Source organism: Callospermophilus lateralis, chromosome 5 (genome assembly GCF_048772815.1).
Source record: "Callospermophilus lateralis isolate mCalLat2 chromosome 5, mCalLat2.hap1, whole genome shotgun sequence".
Lineage (NCBI taxonomy): Eukaryota > Metazoa > Chordata > Mammalia > Rodentia > Sciuridae > Callospermophilus > Callospermophilus lateralis.
The window spans coordinates 25,420,556-25,447,680 of record NC_135309.1 but is presented as its reverse complement, the minus strand read 5'-3'; the positions used below and the strand labels follow the sequence as shown (position 1 = coordinate 25,447,680).

The 27,125-nt window shown below is 47.3% G+C and overlaps 1 protein-coding gene across 1 annotated transcript; it reads right to left on the bottom strand.

Moving 5' to 3' along the window:
- Window positions 1–7,030: 7,030 nt before the first annotated feature.
- On the bottom strand, window positions 7,031–26,669 carry C1qtnf2 (C1q and TNF related 2). The gene is made up of 3 exons (XM_076855708.1): window positions 26,559–26,669; window positions 11,267–11,519; window positions 7,031–7,718 (listed from the first exon to the last, which is right to left on the bottom strand). Exons 1-3 carry the CDS (start codon window positions 26,664–26,666, stop codon window positions 7,105–7,107), a joined length of 975 nt encoding a protein of 324 aa, XP_076711823.1. The 5' UTR covers window positions 26,667–26,669; the 3' UTR covers window positions 7,031–7,104.
- Between the last annotated feature and the right edge of the window lie 456 nt (window positions 26,670–27,125).

Genomic DNA, 27,125 nt, shown 5'->3' with positions numbered 1-27,125 from the left:
GGCATGTTAAAGCAACAGACAAGTGTAGCTGGAGAGAGGAAGAAGAAAAGGTCACATGTCACAACATGACCCCAAGCAGCAGAACCCCCAGGCAGCCTAGGGGCCAGAAGGGGCATGTGAATGATGTTCTCTTGGGCTTTGGCTGCGCAGCCCTCAGGCATGGTCCCAGACCTGAGCTGGGGGCAGGCTGGGCTTTGGGAGGGGTCATCCACCTTTCATAGCTCCAGATGTTCTCAAAGGAAGTGGGTTGTTCTCCAGCCAACAGCTAGCAGCACCCAGCTGTGGCAGTGCCACTTTGGATCTGCAGATTTCATTTCTTCTCTCAGTTTGTCTGCAGGCTGGGCTTGGGCCAGAGGGAAGGTGCTGGCAGGGACTCAGAGATGCAGCCTTGAGGACTCAGCTCTCCCTGCCCAGCCCCTAGAGCCAGCACGGCATTACCAAGGTCCCTTGACCTCCATCTGTCAGTTCCAGAAATCCAGTCGCCTTGTGGGGAAGGCTTCTGGCAGCAGAACTGGTGAATCATAAAATCACAGAATATCTGAGCTGAAAGGGACTTTGAGGTCACTGAGTCCAGCCAGAGAGATGGCTCTGCAGTAAAAGCTTTCCCAAGTGTTTCCCATGCAGTTGGCCAGCTGGTCTGCACAACAGACCTACCTGGGGGAGTTTCCAGAAGTTTCCAGGGCTCAGGTTGCATTGCAGACGAATTGCATCAGAATCTCTTGGAGGGTAGGGGGACAGGATTGAAATTTTTAACCCTTCACTCTGGTGATTCCATCGTGCGTGCATCCAGGGTGAGGGCTGGGGACATGGCCCTTGTGGCCCCTTGGCAGTCAGGGTGCTGCATTCATTACAGATGGAGCTCTGGGGTCAGAGAGACTTGAACTTGAGGTCCTGCACTGCAACTTCTCTGACTGGGTGACCTCAGTCAACTTTCTGAGCCTCTAATTCCTCATCTGTAACGCATCATAGTAATAATACCTGTCTTATAAGGTCAAATATATTTATCCACAAAAACTCATGGCACATGCTTCATTCTTAGTAAAAGCCCAGTAAATGTTAGCTTTTATTGTTGTTGCTTTTCCAGGGCCAAACACTCCATTAGAAAGCTCTTCTTTAGGTTAAGTTGAAGTGTTCTTCTTGGAGCTGCAAGACTGATCTTCTTAAAACCTGTCTGCTTATGTCACCTGCCCACTTAAAATCATTCTCTGATTTTCCATTATTCTCTGGGTCATTTGACTGGTTGGCCTTTGAAGTTGGGACTCCACCCCCTTGTCTTCTTGCACCCTCTCCCCCCCCCCCCCCGTGTCCTGGAGGAGGGGCATCTTTGATTCCCCACAGCTGCCCTGCTTTGTCTCACCACAGGGCTTGTGCATGTGATGCCTCCCCTCTGGATACCGTCTCCACCCAGCTTCCCCTGGCTAACTTGCCCCTCAGCTCTCAGCTCTATTGTCACCCAGTAAATTCCCCCGATGTCTTTGCCTGTCCTCCTGCTATTCTCATGGCACCATTGCCACAGCTGACATTCTTCATTTATTAGTGTGATCGTTGATGCATGTTTGTCATCTCTGCTAGACTCCAAGTTCCAGGAGGAACTTGGACCATATCTATATTTTGCTTATTGCCTATCCCTAATACCTAACTTGGTGCTTGGCATGCAGTAGAGGATCAATAGATACTTGTTGAATAAACAACTTTTTTGGGTAGCTTTTGGAATTGAACCCAGGGCCTCACACATGCTAGGCAAGCACTGTTTCTACCACTGAGCTACGTTCCCAGGCTTTTTAATTTCTTTTTTTTTTTTTTTTTTTTTTTTGAGACACTTTCTGGCTAAGTTACCCAGGTTGACCTTGAACTTGCCAACATCCTGCCTCAGCTTTCCAGGTAGCTGGGATTTAAGGTGTGACTTGAATAAACAAAGTTGGTAAAATCTTCCAGCTCTTTCTGTTCTGCCCTCCAGAGCTCCTTAGCAATGAGTGCCCAGGACCACCCTGCAGAGGTGGACAGGCACCCTCCAGACTCCCATTCTTCTCTCTGTTCCTCATGGCAGGTGGCTCTTCAAGACCCTGCACACCTTCCTTTGCACAGGTTCAGGCTGAATGACAATGGAACAGGACTCTGTACTGGCCAGTGGGAGCTTGTCAAAAACAGTTTGCCCATCCTGCTCTGCCACGGAATGGGGCAGCTGCGAAGCGGGTTGGATTAGTGTGCAAGTCAGCAGTTCCGCCCTGAGCCCTCAGTCTCCGTGTAATTATGCTCATACATTGAATGTGTTCCATGGGATAAGAGCCTGCCAAGTGGAATATGGGCATTTCACACCAGGATTACTGTCAGCCTCAGCTGGAAAAACCTACGTGGGTTGGGGACAGAGTAGGCGCCACACTTTACAAGGACATCAGCAAGAAGAAATGCCAGTGAGGGAGTTGGACTCTCCCTTTTTATTTTTAAATCAGGGCCAATCTGAGACAAAATTATTAAGTAGATGAAGAATGTCTGGGCGGGGATGGGGGGGGGGGTGAAAAAGAAAATCTGTGTGCCCAGAACCATCTTTGGATCTTTTCTGTCCATTTTAGGCCTAGGACTCAGGAGCAGTGAGAGGAAGTGGCTAGGATTTCATAGCCCTTGAAAATAAGTGAGCCACCATCTCCTGCCCTTGGGCAATGTGAGCGGGGAATTGGGCCTGTGACCTTCAAATTCATCTGCAGAGAGCTTCATTCTGTATCCATGTGGATCCCAGGACAGCTGGGGATGCAACACCAGGGAAGGAGGAGAGGAACAAAAGGGTACATGCGTCCCACTTCCCTGTAGAGCTGAATCCAAGTGGGTCCTGTTTGAATTTCCCCTTCAGGCAGACCAACGCTGGCCAAACTGCAGATCCCAACAGGGGCGCTCATTAAAATCCAGACTGAGGAAACTGAGACTCCAGAGGAGGCCGATTCTGCTCTGGATGCCTTGGGTGGTTGTGGTGCCTCATCTGACCTGGCTTGGGGACCACTGATGCATACCCAGGCTTCCCACAGCAAGTACCGAGGGACATATAATGAGTTGAAATGAAACGTTCCATGGATCCTGCTTTGGGGAGGGAAATATTTCGGTTCCCTCTTCTTCCCACTCAGAGTGCTTTAAAGTCAGGGCAATTCCCATGTCTCTGGCTGCCCTTTAGGGTGGGCCCATAGCTCACAGGAGGACCTGCTTGTGGCCACCTGCTGACAGTGTACTACTGGACCCAGATGTGCCTGCTGCTGTCCTGACTGTGCCACCTACCAGCCACATGACCTTTGGCATCCACCTGAATCTCTCCATCTGCAAACTAAGATGGTGATCCTGGCACCTACTCACAGGGGTCTGAAGCAATGAAGAGTCCCTGTAGCAAAGTACAGCATCTGGCTAATATGCAATAAATGTTAGCTATTCTTTACATTCTAGCTTAAGAAACCTGACAACAGCACTTTGTTAAAAGTGTTTAGTAGAAGAGGGGGGCCGAATGTGAGAGTTCAACCTTTCAGAACATGCTGACAGAATTCACCCAGCAGTTTTAATGTACATTTTAGGAATCTTTAGCTTAAGATTTAAGCTTTCTTAGCTCTTTCTTTAGAGTCAGAAACATAAAGATTTATTGTCAAAATGGGTTCTGAGATCATTTGGCCCAGCCCTTCATTTTATAGATGGGTAAACTGGGGTCACCAGGTGTTGATAACATGGCCAAAGCCATACATGATAAGTGAAGACACACAGCAGGATAGGAACCCAGGCTTCTTTTGCCCTGGACAATGCTGTATTGCTATGTTGTTCCAGGCTGCCTTCAACTTACAGGGCTAAAAACCTCTTTAAGTGAAAAAAATTAGAGAAGAAGGGCGACTCTTGTTTTCTTATTTCTTTTCTTTTTCTTAACGTCATGGCTGCCTAAGACCCTGCCTTAAAGCTCCATCCTAGTCTGTGCAGAAGGCACGGGAGCGGATCTTCCAGCCTCTGCCTGGGTGGCGGTTTTGTAGTAGACTTTCTCCCCCTAGTGGCACAAGTGTAAATGACAAGCAGGAGAGAACCACAGGTTCTGCCTTCAAGGCACTGCTGATGGATGACTGGGGTTCCAGTCTGCCCTTGTAGGACTAGGTCTCCCTCACCTAAAAATTTTGATATTTTGTTCATCATGGCTTTTTTGAATTAATTTTGATTTATTAATATATCATATTAAAGTATTATTAATATTGGTTACTGAGTCTTGTGGCATCCTCTTAAATTTTCTACATGAGGAGAGTGTTTCATTCGCCTGTCCAAACCCCCTCCCCAGGCATAGTCCTGATGGGGAAATCAGCTCAGGAAGCTCTAGACAGAGGAAGTGCATACCCTCCTCATCAGGTGACGCAGGAGGCCTGTCAGGCACTGTGGGTCTGGTGCTCTTTGCACTGTATTGATCAGATCTGCACGGTCTCCAAGCTTTCTCCAGAGGGGGATGGCTTGCTTTGCAACGCGTGCCCTGAATGAGAGAATACCTTTGGATCAAGAGTGATTTTATTGCACAAAGATGCACCAAGTTTGGCTCTTCCATGCCTACAGTTTTGAAGGCCAAAAGACAGGCCCTGGCTGCTGAGGCCCAGAGTAAATAGCCAGAGGTATTTGGGAGGAGGGGCTGAATCCCCAGGGCATCTGGGAAGACCATCTCTTGGGAACACCTTCCTCACTTGGGCCTCCATCAGGAATCATCTGCCTGAGGGTTCCAAGTGGCTTTTCAAGGTAGCAACCACCTCAGAGGTATCAAGGGATAATCCAGAGCTCAATTTTGCCCTCAGTGGCTACTAGGAACCCCCTCATCTGCATCACCTGCTTCTGCCCCTCCTGTCAGGGGCCTAGCATCTCCAGCAGTCCTGGACCACATCCAAGAAGACAAGACCCCAGCCCCGGGACCTGTAAGTTCTCTGCTTCTCTGTCCCCTCCCCAGAGTGCTGGGTATGCCCCCATGATCCCCACCACTCCTCAGTAGGATGCCAAGGAGACAAGGATTTAGGGCAGGCCCAGAAGACACAACCACAGAGCTCTGGGTCCTGCCCAACTTGCTCAGCTTGGATCTATTACCCAGCTGACAAGGAGTTAAGTTAACTGCCCACAAATGCCTATATCCCTGAGGACAGAAGAAGAAGTGGCCACAGGTACTCAGAAAAAAAAAATTAAAAATAAAGGAAAAGAAAAATGACTATTTATGAACAAAGGTGTCACTCAATCATGCTGGCCCTTCCTACTTGACTGGTGCTTTGAACTGGTGCTGGACAGGACCCCACCTACACACTGCTCTGTTTGGGTCTTAAACTCTTGCTTGGGTTTCTCAGACCCATCCCAATCTATATCATTTGTGGCCCAGTGAAAATGGAGTTCTGTTAAATAAACTTGCTTTAATTATGTCAGAGGCCACTCTTTCTGGGACCACCCCATGCAGCATTTCCTGTCTCTGAGGGTCCCAGCAGGGGTAGGTCAGAGCAAGCTGCTGGGGGGCTGTGGATCTGTGGGGCCTGCTCAGCACTAGCCATTTGCACTGTGGCTTCTTAGGCCCCCAGATGCCTGCACACTGGAGACACCTGGGCCAGAGGCGAGATTTATTTTATTTCTGCCATCCTGGAGCATGGCTCTCAGGTGGGTGCCGAGAGCCTGGTCTATCTCACCGACTGTGAAGCAGGCTGGTGTGTGATTTGTAACTATTAATGAGGTGCTAGAGTCTGTAACTTGACTGGTGCTTTGAACAGATTCAAGGTCATCCCTGGGTTGACATCACGCTCTCCCATACTGCTAAGCTCTGTGGCATGAGATGCAGTGGCCTTGAGTTCTTCTGTATGAGCTTCCAGCCTCCCACTTTCCTTCCTCTTTGTCATCTCCCCATCCTCTGGCCTTCAGTCACTTCCTTCAATGCACCAAGCTCTTCCCTGCGTCAAGGCTCTTGTATGTGCATCTCATTTTGCCAGGGGGCCCCTCCCCCCTGTCCTTTGCATTGCTCTGTGTCTTGCTTCAGGACTCAGCTTAAAAATGAATCTTGTGGAAGGGCTGGGGTCCTAGCTCAGTGGTAGGATGCTTGATTGGCCTGTGTGAGGCCCTGGGTTCGATCCTCAGCACCACATAAAAAGAAAGTTATTATGTCCCTCTACAACTTAAAAAAAATTTTTTTAAATGAATCGTGCTGATACAGATGGTCCCTGATTTAATGATGGTTTGATTTGCAATTTTTTACCTTTAAGATGGTGAAAAGCAATTTGCATTCAATAGAAACCATACTTCAAATTTTGATCTTCTCCCTCACTATGGATACAAGATACACACTCTCCTGTGATGCTGCTCAGGAGACGAACAACTGATGCTTTCCTGTGCTGTGTTGCTAACCTCTCCTGCTGCACGGGGGTGGGTGTGTTAAGTGCCCGTTCATCTTAGAATATTTACAACCTATGAACCCAGGGCCTCACACATGCTAGGCAAGTGTTCTACCTCTGAGTGACATCCCCTGTGATTTGTATGTTTGTTTGTTTGTAACCCTAATGCAAGTCTAGGAGTATCCTGTACTGACTGGGAGAGGTCTTAGCCTTCAGGAGAGGGGAATGGAAGCCGGAAATAGTTTGCTAGTTTGTTCTTAATCTATATAGTGGTTACAAGGTGTACACTTCAGTAAAAACTCATTGTGCTGTCCACTTAAAAGTTGTTGACTTGTCTATGAATAAACTGAAAAAGCTAAACTACGTAAAAAAAATTCAACCTACTCTGGGTCTCCTATTATTCCTACCACTTTTGGGACATGCCCATTTCCATCCTGGCATAATAATCATATCATTAGCTTGTTTGTTTGTAAATTGTATCTTCCACTAGCACATAAGCCCCATGAGGACAAGAACCTCTGCTATAACTTTCAGAGTGCAGCACAGAGCCCGTGGCAGGACAGACATTGAAACAATTACTGATTAGTCAAATGGATAAAAAAGCTTAGATTTAATGATTAAAAAAAAAAAAAAAAAAAAAGCAGAGGAGGTCAGCCTGAGGCTAGAAGCTCCTGAGATTCCCAGCACCCAGCCTACAGTTGAGGGGTCTTGCTCTGTAGGCAGAAATCCAGAAGCTCAGTCCCTGCCGGGAGGTCCCTGTCTACACCTCGTTGGGGTCTTCCCTGTCGGCATAGATGAGAAAGCCCGTGAAGAGGCTGTCGGTCCAGTAGGGGTCATAGAACAGCCCGTTCTGCTCCGAGTAGAAAATCTGCAGCCAGACCTCGTCACCCTGCTTGAGAGCCAGGATGGTGGAGCCCGAGGCCACATCGTGGTTGCCGGTGTTGGCATCGAAGGTCCGGATGCGGTACTGGCCGTTGTGCACCAGGCCGATGGCCAGGTGCTTGTTGGCCAGCGTGATGTCGTAGGTGAAGTAGTAGATCCCTGGCACACCGCAGACGAACTTGCCGCTGGATGCATTGTAGTGGCCGCCCTCGTTCATCAGAATCTTGTCAAATTTGATGGGCAGTCGCTCCCGCGGGTAGCTCTTGGTCACTGCCACTGAGAAGGCCGACTTGGCACGGCCACTGCCACAGCTGCAGGGGCCTGGGAGTCCCGGCTCGCCCTTCTTGCCCTTGGGCCCCTTCTTGCCTGGAGTGCCGTGCTTTCCAGGGGTACCGCTGACCCCCTTGGGACCACGAGGGCCAGCCCGTCCAATGGCCCCGGCTTTGCCCTTTGGCCCTTGCTTGCCCCGGTTACCTGTCCGGCCAGGTGGACCTGGAAGACAGAACAGCTGGTGTTATGAGAAGGGGGTCCTCATAGGCCTAGGCACAGGCTGCGGATCTTGCTCCCTTCCCTTCTTGTAGCAGGAGCCCTGGAGGAGTGGAAAGAACAAGGTGGGGTCACATAGAAATGGCGCATGTCTCATGGCCTATGGTGGGGGCACTTTCCTTCCGGGTTTTATCTGGAAAATGGGAATGGTGATAACTTTCAGAATCATTGTGGACAAAAAAGAACACATGATAATTTACACCCTCTGCTCTTCCTGCTCTCTGAAGGACAGCCGGGTTTGTCTGCCAGATCAGTCCTTCCGTGGGCTGCTGTGGTAATCCCTGGCTCAAGAACATGAGCCCCATATATCTGCCCCATACACCAAGTTTTATTGCAGCATTGCTTATAATAGCAAAACAAAAACAAAACCAACCAATCAAATGCCTTTCCAAAGGGAAATGATTAGAAAATTATGGTCCATCTGTAGAATTCTAATTCTAGGAGTTAAAATAAAGGGAGGCAGATTTACATGTACTATAAGCTACACTAAGAGGAAACAGCAGATGGTGGAACCCTTTCCCTTCAAGATAAACCACAAAGCTAAACACTTTTGTCCCATCAAGGTGCCTAAGACAGTGGCTGGTAAACACACTAAGTACTGGTTGGCATTACCCTGCAGAACATGTCCCCAACAATGTCTCCTGTAGAGTACTTCTCGGTTCTTAATACTCATATTTCATGGGGCTGGGGCTGTAGCTCAGTGGTAAAGTGCTTGTCTAGCATGTGTGAGGCACTGGGTTTGATCCACACAAAATAAATAAAGATACTGTGTGTTCACCTACAAATAAATAAATATTTAAAAAATACTCTTATTTCATAAAATGTACATTTCTTTCAGTGCAACATTTCAGACCAATGATGACATAAAAAACAATTACATTTAGGATTCCCAATATAACACAACATTTTAAACATAATAAATATAGAAAAAGATTTGTATATGAATACAATTGTACATTTGGCAAAATAACAGAATTGAAGCTAGGTGTTTTGAAGTGCAGGTCGAATGTTAACTAAGGGTCCTGCTTTTGAAGACTGTTGGTGCCCACAACCATCCTTACATCACTGGACACAGCACTATTCTTTATTACAGCCACAGGGTTTGGGTGACGAAGGAAAATACTGTTAGGCATTTTACCTCCTGACAGGGTATTTACATATACGTACATAGGCATTTCACCTTTTTAGAGAATTATCAAGAAATGTGTTTAAATTTTCATATTTTAAATATTTGGGAAATAGATTTCCAGATGGCATTTTCTCACTGAAAATCGAATTTTCTGGAACATGTTCCTTATGTTAAGTGCTTAGCAATACCTGGCATTATTATACACATAGGTAAATACCTAGAAAAATGCTGGAAGGATGCACGGGTAGCCAACCAACAGGGGTTCCCCGCAGAGGATGTGGGAGGATGAAAAGGGTCGAGATGAAGGAGGACCTGCGCCCTTTGTGTTGCTTGACTATATGACAAAGGGAAGGTGTGTGTGTTTTTATTTGTACAAGAAGAAAAAGAAAAAGAAAAAAGAATGGGGGTGGAGGTGTGGCTCCTTGGTAGAGCTACTGCCCCTGGGAGAAATGAGGAAGAGGAGGAAGAGAAAGCGGGAGAGGAGGGAGAATGGGGAAAAAAACAACCTAATGAAGGTCACAAAACTCTTCCCTGAAACAATGAAAACAAAGAGAAGGTGGGAGAAGGGGCTGAGAAAACAGGGGGAGCAGAGGTTTGTTTTGGCTTGGAGCTTCTCCCCAGGAGGCACCTAAATAGGGAAGCTTACCCGGGAGTTCCACCATGGGCTCTGAGATGCGCTTCCTTCTTGACTACCTTTTTGTGAGACTCCAGGAACGTTAACTTTACTTTGGAAGAACTTTCTGGAAACAAATTTGTGTGTGTGGTGGGAGCGTGATTGGATATTATCCTGAACTGGCCCAAGGCGACCCAGTTTTATCTGGATTACGTGTTGAGACTCTCTACGCCTGTCTTCCACTGTGGAGACCCAAAGCATGGGAGAAAAGATAGCCTCTCTGATCAAGGGGAAAGTGTCCACATCAGAAACTTTCTCCTGCAGGATCCATAGGCAAATCTCTGGGAAAGCTTTAATTGGCCCTGCTTGGAGTGCATGTCCAGACCTGAGGGGGTCACTCCTCAAGTCCAAGCCACTGAGGAGTCAGTTTGGTGTGGTAGGAAAGGCCTGGATCTGAAGGCTGCTCCCAGCTTATGGGAGCTCAGCAAGTTAATTAAGGGGGACTAGCATTGACCATGTGCCTACTTGGAGACTAGGGATTTGTGTGTTATTCTACTTCATCTTCACCCCAACCTGGTGAGGAAGGTGCTGCTGTTATCCCTGTTTTAGAGATGAGGAAACCAAGGTTTGGACAGAGGATAAGGCATTTGCCAAAACCGGTGTCTAGAGTTGTTTCCAAAGTTCAAGTTCCTGCAGCAATGACACAGTATTCTTCATTACTTTGGTTCTCAGTTTCCTAATGTGTAACATGGGATAATAAGAATATCTCCTTTATAGGATGGCTTTGACAGTCAGAGGACAAATCTATTCAAAAGTCCTTTGTCTATGTTAAAATGCCATGCCAACAAAAATTATATAGGGTTGAGTGTGTAGCTTGATGGTAGAACACGTGGTTAACACATGCAAGACCCTGGGTTTAATTCCCAGCACCCCCCCACACATAAGTTATTATAATTTCCCTACTGCTTACAATGTACACTTGGGGATTCTGACACTAAAAAGTGCTGGGGTTAAGGTTCAGAGCTGTAAGGAAAGCCAAGGCTGGAAAGGTCTGTAGAAAGCATCCAATCTGCCTGGCAGCCCTGCCTTAAGGAATCCACCCTTCACTATCTTATGGGGTCTTAGCGAGGCTGTCAATCACAGTGACCAGTGGCCCTCACCACCCACTCACAAACACCCAGGGCTGGTACATGACCTGACAAATGGTGGTACCTCACCTCTATGATCAAAGGGATTGGTCCAGGACACACAGGTGGCCAGGGAGGATCAGTCACTCTGAGGTGCTGTATGGATAAAGCCATGAACATGTAGACTTGAGCCCACCAGTTGCCATTCTAGAACTTTAGCCTGTGGGACAATGAAACCAACCCACAGAGAGAAGCCATGCCCTGACAAGAGTTTTGAAGTTCCTGGATCTAGCTGTTGCTGAAACTCAACTCTTGGTCTTCCTGTAGAGTACAATCCATTGGGGCTATACTTTGGGTTTCTGTTTCTTGCAACCAATAGAGTTTTGCATAATATTTCAGGGAACTTGCTCAAACTCACTTAGTAATTTAAAGTGCAGCTTCTGAGGCAAGAACATAGGATTTGCTACCCTCTGTTCCTTTCAGGACGCACTGCTCTGTTTATAAAGAGACAGTGATTTGGTTTACAGAGAAAGCAATTCACATCACAAACAGCTACCTTAGCTCCCTCTGTGTCAATGCTGTCAACCGTGGATGGGACAGTAGGGGCAGGTATTGGGCTTCTTACCTTCCTCTCCGCTGTCCCCCCGGTCCCCATCCTGGCCGTCCTGACCATCTTTGCCAGGAAAACCCATTCTTCCCACCATTCCTGAAGGCCCTGGGGCTCCTGGGGGGCCAGGTGGGCCCTGGGGGCCAGGCAGGCTGCAGACGAGTTGAGGGGAGCCCTTCTGGAAGTCCCTGCGTGCGAAGGCAGCAAGTAGTGGGTCGGCTGCACAGGGGAGGGCACAAGCCAAGAGCACCCAGGGGATCATGGTGGTCACCTGTGGGAGGCAAGAAAGCCGTGCAGGTGAGTGTGGCCATGGAGCTGACCTACTGATCAGTCAGAAAGCCATCAGAGGAGGAGGAGGCAGCGGGGCATACTCAGATGCATTTCTGTCCCTTGCTCCATCCTGAATCACATACAAATAGCTGGACAATGTCATCATATCTTTTTTTAAAATTAATGCCTTATAGTTATAAATAAAATCAGGTTCATTCTGACATAATTATACTAGCATGGGTTTGTCGCTATGTCTTGAGGACATATTTGGATGGGCTGTCATGTACCAGAAGATGCTTTGGAGGGGTCCTGGGGGCAAGATGCTCATACTGACACTCACCCACCCAGCTGGTTGAAATGCAGAAAGAATTTATTGCCCAGGACTGACGGCTGTGAGGAGCTGTGGAAGAGGGGAATGATCTATAGTTTCATTCAAGTATGTGACCTGAATTGACAATTACAAGGGCGGAAATACTTTGAATTGTAGGTGATGATTTGCAACTAGGCTGCTTCCATGGGGATGTTGCAGGTGTGGAGAAGCAAAGACCCCATGACTGGGGAAGGTGAATCACCACCAGAGCCAGACTGGCAGGCCACGGTGACAGTTCCTTTCCCAAATGCCTCCTGCACCTCAGACATATACCAAGAGACTCTTTCTTCACAGTACATACACAGGTGGAGAAATGGAGACTCAAAGTGGACAGATGGCTGTAGGTCATGCAGTTAGCAGATGGCAGGGCTGGAGTTTGACCTAGTCCATCCAGATCCAGAACTTGTGCCTTTCTGGTCCATGCTAGACTGTGTCCTTACGGCTAGGGGCAGCAATGGCACAGCCCACTGGAAATCAAGATGTTATGCATTCACAGATTCTCTACTCCTCATGCTCAGTGGGCCGATACAGAAACTGAGGCCCAGAACAGAAATAAAGGACTTGGCTGAGACCTTTCAACAAATTGTCCCTGTTGCTTTGCAATCCTCTGCCTGTCTTCCTAGAAAGAAATCAGTAGAGAGAGCAAGCATTTTGGGTATCCTGCCACGGGGATGAGCTCCAAAGATAACTTACTTTGTGACCTTAGGCTCACCCTTTTCTATCTCTGAGCCTCAGTTTCCCCACCTGAACAGTAAGGGCACTAGTCTAGAAAAAGCAATGATTCCCAAACTTCCATGTGCATCAGATTTACCTGGAGGGGCCTTTTCAAACACAGGTGGTTGGGTCCCACCCCCAGAGTTTCAGAATCAATAGTTCTGGAGTGGGGATGGATAATTTTCATTCCTAGCAAGTTTATAAGTGATGCTGCTGATAGGGGTCCCTGGATACCACTATGAGAACCACTAGACTGGATGGTCTTGATGCTGAGTCGTTCAGTCTCCAGTCACTCTTCTCTTCCTGGGTATGAAGCATTGCTGGTTTCAGGGTTCCCACACAGCCTTTGGCTACTTAATCAGAGTCCTTAGGGGGCTTATGCCGCCATGGGGCTGGTCGTAGAGCAGGGACGTTGCTCAACCTCCCTTTGCTTCTGACCCTGATTTGGCCTTAGTGTTGGGAACTAAACAAGCTGACCTCACCTTTCCTCCTGCCCCCCTCCAGCACCTTTAATCCTGGAAATAGATGAAGAGACAGAATGCCAGGCTGGGTGCTGAAAGGGCTGTAGAGGGTATCCAATATGATCCCTGTCTGCCTGGTGTCCCTTTCTGAGGGAGCCACCCTGCCTGATTTTATGGGGTCCCAGTGAGGCTGTCAATCATAATGACCAGCTGCCCTTACCACCCACTCATAATTCCCAGGGAGAGCTGGGAAGACCTCTCCCATGCCCTGCCCTGCACTTGGGGGTCCACGTCACTTCCAGTCCTGATGCTCACCAGTGGTGTGACTTTGGGGAAGCCCCTTCCTTTCTGGACCTCAGAGGGCTTCTCTAAATAAGCGCCATAGAGGAGCCACTGACCAGGTAGAGGACTTAGCCAGTGACAGGTACTGCTTTCAATATAATCACATATGGCAACGAAGGCATTTTCTTTCCAACTTCTTCAATCCTGAATTGAAGGGAAGGGGGTAGGGGGGGATGTCTCAAGTTGACAGAGTGTGTCTTAAAAGTCTTAATATCCCTTTTCTAATGTCCCTATTTTTCAACTAGCATGGTCCTTTGTAGCAGTACAGACCCATTCCTTCCTCCATTCCCAACCATTTATTCAAAAGGTCTTTATTTAGTGCCCATCAATGCCAGGCACTATTCTTTGAGAATACAGCCATGAAGCCTGAAGTCAAAAGTCCCCCCTGGAGTTTACATTTTAATGGGAAGAAAGGCAGCAAATAAAAACAAATAGAATATTTAGTATGTAAAGGGGCGGGGGGGGGGAAGGGATTGAAACCTTGAATGGGGAGTTTGTGTTTTGTTTTGTTCTTTATTAGAGCAAATAACATTTCATAAATAGGGCAGCACTCAGAACCAAGAACTTCACCCAGCAATGTGGGCAGGCAATATTTATAGACAGATCAAAGGAAGTGAGGAGCAGAAACGGCTTGGAGCTTTCCCAGTCTGGGCATGGGGAGATGAGCCATTGGCCTCATATGGCTATAGTCTGACCAGTTGGCAGCATGTGATTGGCTGAGACTCAGTTATTTGACACTTTTGTGTTGCAGTGTTTACATATTAAGTTAGGTGACAGTTTGCTCCCTAGGGATTCAAAGTATGGAGGCAGCTTTAGACCAAATTTAATTTAATACTGAAATGTTTCATTTAAAAGAGAGGAGAAGTAAAAACAGAAAAATCTGAGAATTAGGCACTTTACACAGCAGAAAAGTGGGATTTCACCATCATATTAAGAAAAAGGAAGAAAGTTGGGAATGTCAGATGGCACGTTAGCTATAGAAAACACTACTGAGGTTCCTCAGAAATGTAAAAATAGAACTATCATATGAGCCAGCATTCCTGATTCTGGGTGCATATCCAAAAGAACCAAAATCACGGTCTTGGAGAGACACCCACATTCTCTGTTCACTGCAGTGTATTCACGATAGCCAAGATGGGGAAACAATGCAGGTGTCCCTTATCCACTAACAGATGGTGAATGAGGAAAATCTGATAAATATATAGAGTGGAATATCAGCCTGAAAATCTTGCCATTTTCAATAATATAGATGAGCCTAGAGGACATTATGCTAAGTGAAGTAAGCCGGTCACAGAAGGAAAAACACCGCACAGTCCTACATCAATGAAGTATCTGTAAGTTAAGCCCATGGAAGCAGGGAAGGGACTCTGGGGGTCAGGGAGGGTCTCCCTGTGAAGGTGACTTGTGAGGGAAGACCTCGGTGTTTGTGGGAATCCTGCAAGGAGGGGATGCTTACCCCTGTTGAGGTGGCCGCCCACCAGGAGCTGCCCAGCCTGCCACAGAACCTCCTTTTGTGTTGTGACCTGCTGCTGAGCAGAAGGTACAGAAGTGTATCTTAGATGGAAAGGTCACATCACACACAGTGTGTACCCATTCTTAAAGAATTTTGGGTAGGCCACCCCAGACAGGTGCATGGGGACCCCAGCTACCTTGGACAGGGGCATGGAGCCAGGGACAGGGCCCCTACGGGGGGCAAGGAAGGCCTTTGGCACTGTGTAAAGAATGAGACAAAGGGACACATTAGTTTTGGGTGTCTAGTTCTCTGGAGAGGTGGTAAAAGAAGGACTTAGTGGGTGAATGTGGGAGGGCATTGAAATCGAATGACCCATCTGGGCACCACGCACGTAAGATGCTTCATGCCAAATTGAGGTATGTGTCTTGGGACAGAATTCACAAAGGAACAATTTGAGAACCCATTCCATGTCTCTTGACACACTTGTTGATGAAGAGTTTTAAAATGTGACCCATGTCGGGTTGGGGTAGAGCGATTGCCTAGCATGTGTGAGACAGTGGGTTTGAGCCTCGGCCCCATATGTAAATAAAATAAAGGTACACTGACAACTAAAAAAATATTAAAAGAAAATGTGATCCATGTCATTGTGAGTGAAGAGGGGGACAGGACCTGAGTCTGAGGAAGCCAGCCAGCTGGCTGCTTGGTGGGAGGATACGAGGCAGCACGCCTGCAGCTTGCTCTCTGGGGAGGGGACTGACCACCTTTGGCCTTCCCCTGGTAGAGGAAGGGGACAAGACATTCTGCAGTAGGAGCTGGCCTGGCCCGGTGGCTGGAGTGAGGAAGGAAGCAGGTGGGAGAGATCTTCAAGGCAGATGAGAATCCTGCAAACAGCTGAATGGGCAGGAAAGAGACAGCTAGATGAGAGAGCCGGGAAGGAGAGAGGGGAACCATCTGTCACAGTTCAGGGTCCCCTCTCTCTTCTGACCTCCATGCCCAGCCACACAGGCCCCACGACAGGGAGGTGGGTTAGCTCTCTCCAGTGCAGGTCTGCTTTGCACTGACCTCTTTGGACAAAAAGGAAATGCCTCTCAGTGACAGCCACTGGACAGGCCCCAGTGCCTGGGTAGAGGAGGGGTTTCTGGAACAGGAGGAGTTTTCTCAGAGCTGGAGCGGAGGTTCCTGCAGCCCTGGAGTCCCAGCATCGAAGCCAGGAACTGTTTTGGAAATAAAGGCGGGAGACTAGATTTGGTTCCAAACCTGGAGGGAGGGAGAGGAGAGTCTCTGCCTCCAGGGTACCTCCAAGAAAAACAAGACTCCAAATAGCTATGCTCCCAGCCTGTGCCCCACCCTGCCCCCACACTCTACACCCTGGCAGAGAGAAAGCCCAGGGGCAGGATTTTTAGGGAGGAGCCAGAACCTGAGGAATCTAGACAGGTTAACTCTTTCAGACATTGGAGTCTTTTACATAGATGGAGAATCACGAACTTGGAGAGAACCCCTATGGACCATCATATCCCATCCCTTGTTACTGGTGGGGAAACTGAGGCAGATACAGACTGACTTCATGATACACCTATGATACCCAAGTATTGCTTACCTGCACTGCTTTATTCAAAGTGTACAACAGACTCCACGAAGGCCGTAGACTTAATGCCCCATTTTTCAAAGGACATTTATTTTTTTTATGTATTTATATGTGGTGCTGAGACTCGAACCCAGTGCCTACCACATGCTAGGTAAGCACTCCACCACTGAGCTACAACCCCAGCCCAATGCCCCATTTTTCAAGTGGAGAAACAGGCTCTGAGAAATGAAATGACTTCCTAAAGGTCACATCGGGGAGCAGTGGGCACACCTGAACCCGGAGCCGAGTGGCTCTGAAGATTGTTCACCCCACTCCACCTGCTCCCTCCCCTCACTACTTTTCCCCCCAGTTTTACAGAAGAGGAAACTGAGACTCGGAGAAACTAATCTGCTCATGTTTACACAACTTGTTGGCGGCAGAAGTTATATTTGAACTTGGACTTGGCTGCCTCTAGGACCCAAATGCTTTCCATTATGTCAGCATTTCTTAGATTTTTTTCCTCCCAAATATCCCAAATTATAGAAAAGACCTTGGAGCAAGTGCCAAAGCCACACATGGCAGTAGAGACATTTCTTTGATATGTTGTGTTTTATTTTATAATTTTCCACGCACGCACACTGCATGACTTTGAAGATGTAAAAGCAATGCTGTTTTGTTCTCGGAATACTTTAGTAAATCGATGCTTGAGGAAAACCTCCTGTCCTTTGAGACGCCCTCCTTCTAAGGACAGGAGCCTCCTGGTCATTTGGATCACTGCGCAGAGCCCACCAGCAGCCCCCTCGGTCCATCCATCCCTTGCTTGGACCCTGCAGCAACTGCTAGCTGCAAACTGCAGACACAGGGACCCTGTCAAGGCCCTAAATGACCTGGTCCCTGCTCTGCTTAGCCTCAGCTGCTCCCTCTCCAGCTCTGCTCCCTGCCAGCTGCCCCAGGCTCCTTCAGGTCAAGCTCCATTCCCTCATGGTCTCCTCTGGGGTACCCTGGCTGCTCCACCCTCTGACTTGCTGGCTATTTATTCCTTCTATTTCAGTTTAAATGTCCCTCCCTCCAGGCTCTCCTGATGCCACTCTTGGGTCACTTTCCTTTGGATCCCAGCTCTTCTTTTCTTTCCTGGCCCTTACAACAACTTGCTGGTATTTACTTTTATTTGGTTACTTCTCCTGTGTGTCTTATGGTAAAAATGTACCCCCCCCGCGCCAGAATGGGGCCCCCAGCTGGGTACCTGGCTTCAAACTTCTTTGTACACAATGAATATCTAAGAAATATTTGCTTAACCGAAAAATGTTTGAGATTCAGACTCTGCCATCAAGAAAGTCCAGAGCAAAGAGAAATTGAGGCAGTGGCCTAAATCCCATAGGCCTTCAAATACCTTCAAATTCAAAGATTCTTCCCTCGGTTTTTCCAACCAGCCTAGATCTGATCCCTCCTAGCTACACATCTGGGTCTTTCTCTGTCCCTGGGGCTGGGCTTACATAAGACCCCACAGACAGCTCCATAAATAGTTGCTCAGTTGATGAAAAGCAAGCATTAGTCCTTCCTTATCCTTTTAATGGTTTATGTATTTAATTACTTTTTTTTTTTTTTTTTTTTGTGATGCTGGGAATCAAACCCAGGGCCTTGCACGTGCCAGGCAATCATTCTACCAATGAGCTACGTCCCCAGCCCAGCCCTTCCTTATCTTAAAAAAACAAAAACAAACAAACAAACAACAAAAAACTATCTAAATTGTGCTTTCTGGGTGTGGAAAGGTGTGAGATGGACAGGGGAGCCTCAGCTGTAGTCTTCCTATTGAAGGAGGGAAAAGATTTGTTGTTGAAATCCCAGACATGGAATCAGGAGGTGCTAAAATGTCTGGTTTTAATTTGCCCAGTCCCTGGCTTCTCAACCCTTGGTAGAGTAGCTGATGATTCCTAAGTACACATATTTTGGAGAAGCCAGGGTGTTGTAGCCTGAAGTCCACTGTGGGACACAGTCTTCTCCCTCCTCTGTCCCACACTCACAGGACACAGCCCCCTGGCTCATTCCTTGGGGCCTTTTGCCCAGACAGTAATGAGGGAAGGGGCAGAAGTGGAGACACTGGGCTCTCACTGATTCTTCTGGAATGTGGTCTGTCAGTACAAACTCCAGGAGCCCCTGTCTGGGCCTCGAGTGAGGCTGCTAGGCCTGGATGCCGAATAGTCTCCCCTTGGAGATTATAAATCCTGCTCAATTGTTGTTTACGTTTACAGCAGCTTTTAACTCGGTGGTTAAGAGCCGTGGGAAACACAACCACTTGGTTTCCTCCGCTGTCCAGTGGAAGTAATGGCGCACTTAAGACCCCCTGGACTTGGAGGGAGGAAGGAGGTAATGCACTCAAAGCTTCTAGCCTGTGTCTGACACTGAATGCTCAGCAGTTCAACAACAATCTGCCTAAAATGCTCCCAATCCTAACCTCTTCTGCAGGAGGCCTTGGAGCTGCCTGGTTCGCCCTTCAAGTTCTCAGAGAGGTCTGACTGGCGGCATGGTCTAAAGTGTCCTGCGCACCTGGCCCTGCTCTCAGACCACGCTGTTCTTCCGTTCAGAGCACTTGGCCCAATTTGTGATGATGTATTTGCTTGTTCCTTAACTGTCTGTCTCTTCCCAGGGAAGTGGGAGCCCTATCCCTTGATGTCTCGTACCCCCAGAGCCTAGCACAATGCCACATACAGGGCACGCTCAGCCAGTTCCTCAACATCCTCAATTCAATGGTGGCTCTTATAATTAATGAAATATAAACAGGATCAAAGGATCTGGATGCCAAAGCTACATGTGGCTACCGGTGAGATGACTGGTCTTGGATTCAGAGGACCCTGACTGCCAGGCCTAGTTTGGTAACTGAGAGGTCACAAGACTGTGAAAAAAGACATTTCATCTTATCTGGACCTCCATGGGGATAATAACACTTCCCTGTTTGCCTGGCTTCGGGACTATTCTGATAAGAAATGTGAAAACAAATCCTCAAACAAAATTTGAGCCTGATTTAAGACTGGAATTGCCACCAACTGCAGCAGAACTAAGGAGTCGCAGTCCTGACCTCCCCTGGAGGGTATCATGGGACTGCTTCATCCTGGGTGGAGGGGACACCTGAATCTGACCCAGCAGGATAACTCTGTCTGGAAGGATGAGGTGGGTGGCTGGAATAGGATGAAGCTTCCTTGCAGATGAAACTTGCTGAAAATACACTTTGATGGGAGTGAGAATTCTATAATGGAAAACACCCCTGCCCTTCCTGAATTCCAGGAAGCAAATTGGAAGCAGCCCTCTCCAGTTTCTCTGGAAAGCTAAGAAGATCAAGTACCAGAAGAGAGGGGTTGGCTGCAGCTTCACATACAGTGCCCTCAAAATGTCCCCTTTCCTGGAATCTCAAGACTGGGGAAACACCCTGTTAACCGGAGTATAAATACAGAGGATTAAAAGTCATGGGACTCACTTGACTGGAGGCTCCAGAATAATACATTTGATCTTCTCTCTCTCTTTCTCCCCACCATTTCTGGCTCAGCCAAGAAAAAGAAGTCCAAGGACAAATTATGATCTAACAAGAGGTCTCAGAAGCCGGGATCTTGCAGATTTGTCTCAGAGAGCATTCCTGAGAGCACACAGGAAGTCAGTCTTGGGATGGAAACTGACCGCATCTTTGATACATACACCCCAAGTCCTTCCAAATCGACAAACGTGGTGCATAACGTGGCACAGTGGAGTCCACCCTCTGGGACCCATTTCAGGTCTGGGCCTCAGCTGCCTCCCTTGAACAACAGGGTAAGAGCCAGACTCTGGGTGGCTGGAGCCAGAGCCGCTGGGCTGGGGACCTGCCCACAGCTGCTGTGTGCCACGTGGAGAGGAGTGTGGTAGCGAGGGAGAAGAATGGTATGCAGGGTGTGAGGGGGAGGGATGAGGCCTGGGGGTGCTGGACACCTACACCCAGATCTCCTGAGGGCCAGCTCCCATGGGGTGGCACAAGGCGGAAGGGAATGTGTTCAAGCAACACTGACAGGAAAATGAAGCAGGCCACATGTGTCATTTTAAATGGTCTCACTGCCACATTACAAATGAAAAAGCAGGTGAAATTAATTTCAATGTTATTTCCTCAGTATATTCCAAACTTCATCATCTTAATGTGTAATCATTATAAAAATGACTAATGCCTCCTTTACATCCTTTAATCAGACCAAGTCTGGGAAGCCCAGTGCTACTTTTTACTCTTGCACATCTCTCAGTTCAAATGGGCCACATGCCCAGTGCTCCCAGCCACACTGTGGCTACTGGATTAGCTCTAGAGGAGCTGTTGGAGATCCAGCTCCACAAACTAGCTGTAGGACCTTCCCATGGTTTGAATGTGTTCCCCCAAAGTTCATGTGTTGAAAACTTAAGCCTCAAATTCACATGTAAGTAATATTTGGAGGTGAGGCCCTTAGGATGTAATTAGGATTAGAGGAGGTCATGAGGATGGGGCCCCATGATGGCATCAGTGACTTTTTAAGAAGATGAATGACCCAAACTAGCATGTTTATTCTGTCTTGTCATGTGATGGCCTCCCTATATGATAATATAACAGGAAGGCCCTCAGCAGAGGCTGGTATATGTTCTTGGACTTCCCAGGCCCCCCTCCCCAAATTTGGAGCTAAATAAACCTGTATTCTTTATAAATTTCCTAGCCTCAGATGTTTTGTTACAGTAACAAAATGGATGAAGACCTTTAAAATGTTACATATCTTCTTTCCCTCATTCTCCTACTCTCTAAAATAGGGGGATAGGCATAATAATTGTACCTACCTTTGAAGGTTGTTATGAGGATTTCATATTCCTATAATAAGGTCTGGCTTTGTGGTCAGAAGTATAAAATCATTAGTTACTATTATTTTACCACTATCAAACAAGACAGTGGTTCAACATCAAAAGTAAAACATGATACAAAATTTTAAAACCTTGTCTAAAATCATAATTGTCAACAACTGTTGTTGACAATAATAGAAAACAATCCTGGTCTCCCACCATGAGTTCTGTGGCGCTTTGGGTAGGGGCTTCTGTATATTCCAATAAATTCCTATTTTCACTTGAGTTCATTTGAGTTGTGCTTCTGCCAGTTGCTACTGAAAGAGAGCCCTAGGGGGGCTTGACCTTCACTCCTGCCCTGCTGCTGCTGTTCTGAGCGAGGATGGGGGTGTCACGTTGGCCCTGTACCTCTGAGCCATCTGGCGTTTTCATGCTCCATGATACAAAGATAAGCGAATCAATGGAGCAGGGCTTATCTCATCAAGAGACTGGGCCAAGCCAATGTTGCATGCCGTGTGTCTGTTTGGCCCTGGTCATTGCTTGTCGTTATTGCTCTTGGTGCAGACCCTGGGGATCTGAAGGAGAAACGGTGGGTGCTGCTCCATTAGGGCACACTGTGAGCCTATGACGCTGTGGTTACTTAGCATCCAGCCTGGTCTGCTTGTGCACTCAGCGACCAGGACAGAAAATCTGCCTTGCTCCTCCTCTTTCTTTGTAACAGGTTCTACTAAAGCATCCAGGACCAAGCAGGAGGCAGGGCAAGAAAATGTGGGGGCTAGATGAACCCTCAGAATGGTACCAAAAGGATCACAGTGGAAGACCCAGGAACTGAGGGAGAAGAACAAATTCTGAACTTTGAGGGGTAGGGAAGGAAAGGCTGTCTCCTCGATATCTCTGGGCTGTTGTGAGGGCTTGCCTGCTCACTTGGGGTCAAGCCCCCATGGCAGTCAGGATAACCTGAAGGATCTGATGCAGGGCTAGCCTCAGAGATCACAGAGCTAGGCTGGTGGTGAAGAGTCATTTTCTAGAAATGTTTGACCATAGGCAAGTTATTTGACCTCTCTGAGACTCAGTTTCCTTATCTGTAAAATGGGAAGAATGATATCATCTTATTTGAAATTATGTAAAAATATTTACTGTTTCACTTTATGTGTGAAATCTGACATAACTCTGCGGTTATTCTGGGCTATACTGAGTTTTATTGGTTTTACAATCCATATAGTGTGGACTGTAAATTACAAGTTGTGTTTATTCTCTAGCTACATGATTGAACTATTGCTGAGGCTGGCTTTGAACTCATAATCCTCCTGCCTCAGCCTCCTGAGATGCTGGGATTACAGGCGTGTGCCACCTGGTGATGATAGCATTATTCAGCAAGTGCTTAAGTAGATATTCCTCCCACCCTTCTGCAGGTGAGTTTTGAATTACTCCAGTTTGGAATTGTTTGAAGTCTTCAGAACTATCTCCTCTAAGTGATTTGATTGCTTGCCCCTTGTAGAGTAATTATGAACATTAAACAAGACCATGCAGTAACCAGCCCACAGCAAGCACTCAGTGATAGTGTGCTTCTGAAAAAAAAAATAATCATTTTTAAGAACAAATAGATAGATGTTCTGTCAGAGAAGGCTGCTACACACCTGTGGACGAACAAGCAGACCTGGGTTTGCTGTCTCCTCACCTGTAATGTGGTAGTAACTGAGTTGTGTTGAGTTGAGCAGTTGTGAGCTTTTGTGTAAACAGCAGGCAAGATGCTATTTTTCTAGCATAGCATGAATGCAGAGATGCAGGATTCTACAGGTGTGACCTACTTTAAGCAAGGTTGTAAAAATTCAGATTTAGCCAGTCACTGTGGTGCATTCCCAGCAACCTGGAAACCCGAGGCAGGAGGATTGCAGGTTTGAAGCCAGCCTCAGCCATTTAGCAAGACCCTGTCTTGAAATTATAAAAAATAATAATAAAAAAAAAATAAAAAGGGCTGGAGATGTAGGTAAGGAATGAAGCACTCCTGGGTTCAATCCCCAGTACCCCCCCCCCCAAAAAAAAGAATGTAGCCATTCAATCATCAATTTTTTGTTAATACTGCAATATGTAAGAACTGGCTGAGTGGGGTTAAAAATCTGGGCTGGGAATGTAGCTCAGGGTAGAGCCTAGTGTGTTCCAGGGCAGAGCCTGGGTTGCATCTCCAGCACTGAAAAACAAAACAAAACTAACCCAAAGGTGACAGAACATGATCCTGCCACTGAGGAAATTACACCTAGGCAGAGGCGATCATCTGGCCACAGACCACACTGTGCGTTTGTTTGTTTTAATTTGAAATTGTTGCAGTTTAAAACTTGAGAGTTTTTTTTTTTTTATTATTAAAATGAAAATTTCCAGCTTTTCCTGGGATCTTGGAGCAGCTGGCAGCATTGAGCCTGCACTCTGGCAGGTCACCACTTGGCTGTCCCTTGAGACAAGATGTGGAGGGCTGAACTGTGATTCCTCAAAATTCACATGTTGACGTCCTCACCAGCAGAATCTCAGAACAGGACTGTATTTGGAGATGAGACCTTTAAAAGGTCAACTAAGGTCAAATGAATTATAAAGGTGGGTCCTGATTCCATATGACTTGTGTCCTTATTATAAGATATTAGGACCTGGGGTTGTGACTCAGTGGTGGAGTGCCTCCCTAGCATGCGTGAGGCATGGGTTCGATTCTCAGCACCACATAAAAATAAAGGTCCATTGACAACTAAAAAAATATTTTTAAAAATATTCAGGTGTGGACACACACAGAGGGACAATCAATATGAAAACATAGTAGAGAAACTATGGCCATCTGCAAGCCAAGGAGAGAGGCCTCAGATCTGCTTAACACCTTGATCATGGACTTCCAGCTTCCAGACATGAGAGAAATGTCTATTGTTTCAGCCCACCCTACACTGGCCTCTGCCTTAGTCTGTGGTTTCCCGGTATAGCAGCCCAAGCTGATGAAGATACTGGGCCTGGTGTGGGTCCAAGGACTGGTCTCCAGCAACTATGCATCTATAATGCAGAGATTCTGGGTAGCTGCCACTTATCTTTTCTTTTTATTATTATAGCTTATTTAAACAAACTGTATAGTAACCCCTGATCTAGAGGAAAAGAGCGGTGATTCTCTAGATATGTGTGTCCTTAGTTTGAAACTTTGATGTTCATAACTCCTTTAATTCTCCCCATAGTTTTAAGGGGCTGACGTTGTCATCTCCACTTAGCAGAGAAGAAAACAGCTCAGAAAAACTAAAAACCATTTTCCCCAAGTCAAACATACCTAGAACCCAGCCAGGCCCACTGTGTCAGGGCCCAGAGCTCATGTCCCGCCCCACTGGCTCCTCTGCTAACAGGGGAGTTACTGACAGGGCTGTGATGTGTGTGTGTGCAGGTGAACATGTGTTAGAGAAGTAAACCATCTATAGAAGCAAACAAATCCAGGGAGGATCATTAGCTTGAAATAATACTCAGCACAGAATTTCTTTAAGAAGTAAACCTAGAGTAGGGCTTACTTAACAGATATCAGATTTATGCAGGAGTTTATTTCACGGAGGCAAAGTGTAGCTGGCAGCCCTCTGACCTGGAGGAAGGAGTACAGAAGTTGCCTGTTACCCACAATGAATATTGGCAGTGGGAAGCATTGGTGGGAAACTGTGGGAAAGAATGTCCCATGGGTGGCGTCAGGATGAAAGAAGGGAGGGAAGAATGGAGGGATTGGCAGAGAGAAAAGGGGGTTCCTGAAGAACTAGCTGGATGTTCTATGGAGACAGAGTAGCTTCAGATAGCTCCAGACTTGTGAAAAGGGACTCTCCATCCACCCACACAACCGCACACTGTGAAACCTCTGTTAGAACAAAGTGAGAAGAGCAAGCTGCAGCACTGGATGTAAAGGATGCTTCGTACATATTTAGGGGATTTCTGAAAACACGCTGAACTTTGTTAAAGGGGTTACTGCTCAGAATTGGGAAGGACTATGAGGGCTTTTACTTTTCACATTCCACCTTTATGAACTGTCTGAATTTCGCATGAGGAGCATCATCACTTTTATAATTTTTAAAACATGAGGTAGGCCTGAGGATTAAGGATTGGGAGACAGGTAGGGGTGATGTCCCTGCTAGGAGAGGGGAAGAAGGCAGACCTTTGACTGTGGAGCAGTGAGGTATTAGGAGGAGGGCAGTGGTGATGTTCTGAAAGGGGCGGAGTGTCTGAGGAGTGGGTAGTCAAAAGCAGAGTAATGGATATGATCACCAGGTAACAGAATAATCCAGGCAGAAAGGCGGGCAGAAATAGGGATGTGAGAGATTTTTTAAAACAATGCTAACTGGACATCAGCCTTAACTTGATCTATATAGGATATTATCATTACTATTGCTGCTGGTTTGGTTTGGCAGAAACACAGAGTCTCTGGGAGATGGCCAGTCTAAGGAAGGAAACTTTGAAGGGTTCTAAGAACAGCTGTATGGCCAAAGAGCCCAGGAGGCGCTTGGTATAGTCAGTGACAGCACTTACCTAGCTGCCTGAGGCCTGGGGAAACCCCCTCTCCCCTACAGGATCGGAAGAGGATCACTGAGTTTGGAAGAAGGACTTAGGTGTTAGAGAAGAGACTGGGCTGGAAATCCACTAGGGGCCATTGCCATAGTTCAAGCTGAGAGATAAGGTCCTGGATTGGGACAGTGGCAATGGGGATGGAGGATTAGGAAGAAAATAGATTAAGACAAGCTTGGAGACAAGTAGTTTGGGGATGGAGGGGAAAAAGGGGAGAGTTGTAAAGAGCTGGGTACAAACCTCTGGCTGCTCTTTATTACCTTTTGAAGTTGGTTTGCCCATCTGTATAAAGTATTTAATCAAAAAAGTGTTATATAGCATAAAATGAGATGATGCACTCAATAAACGTTAATTGGTCATAGTTGTTAGCTCAGGAATTGGACTCAGACTTAAAGGGGTTCAAAGCATTAATGTCTCTGCACCCAACTCTTTTGTAGATGGGGATAACTTGTTACCATGGAAATGAAAGCGCCCCAGTAAAGGGCTGATAGGGCTTGGCACAAAGTAGCACTTAGTAAATGGCAAAGCTGTTACTTATTATCATAACAGCTAAACCAACCGGCACAGAGGTTGGCACAAACTAAGTACTTAAGAAATGTTTTAATTCATAAGTTCAAGGCTGAGAACCAGAAATGAGGAGCTGCCTAGCTCAAAAGCGGGTGCCCTCGCCGCCCTCTCCCCCTCGCAGGACCGCAACGCACGCGTCTTCTCGTCCCCACGCGCCCGCCCGCAGGCACTTTCCGCTCATACCCCGCGCGGTGCAGGACACTCACCCTCTCTGCCCCCGGCCACGTCCAGGGGCGTCCGACGGAGGAAGCTCTCGGTGGCGCTGGGCGTCCCGCCTCCCGCGGCGGTAGCAGCGCCCACGCGGGCCCGAGCATAGTTTTCCCATCCCGTCATGGGCGGGAGCGCCTTCCTCCCGGTCACGTGGGCTGGCGCGCAGTCGGGCGCTCTCTTTTTCCACAAGGGTTTGGGTAAAACTTACATTGTTGGTGACACCTTGGGTGCGTCGCTGCATCTCTCTGTACGTAGAACTTACCACTGTATTTGAGGGGTTAGTACACGAGGGTGATTGATTTCCGTGAGTTTGCAAAGGTCTGAGTACAGCGTAGGTGCGTGTGTCCCAATAGACATCTGCCGGATGCGTGCTGATATTTATCTCCTTGTGTATCTGAGAGTGTGTGGGAGCGTGACCGCTTATAGCAAGAGGACGTTTCCCTGTGTATTGAAAATGCATGCACTTTAGAGTGATTATGAAGCATATGTATGTGTTTAGTAGTGTGTATGCATAGGACCCTGTGTACACATCGGTATGCACATGTGTTTAGCAGCTTGTGTGC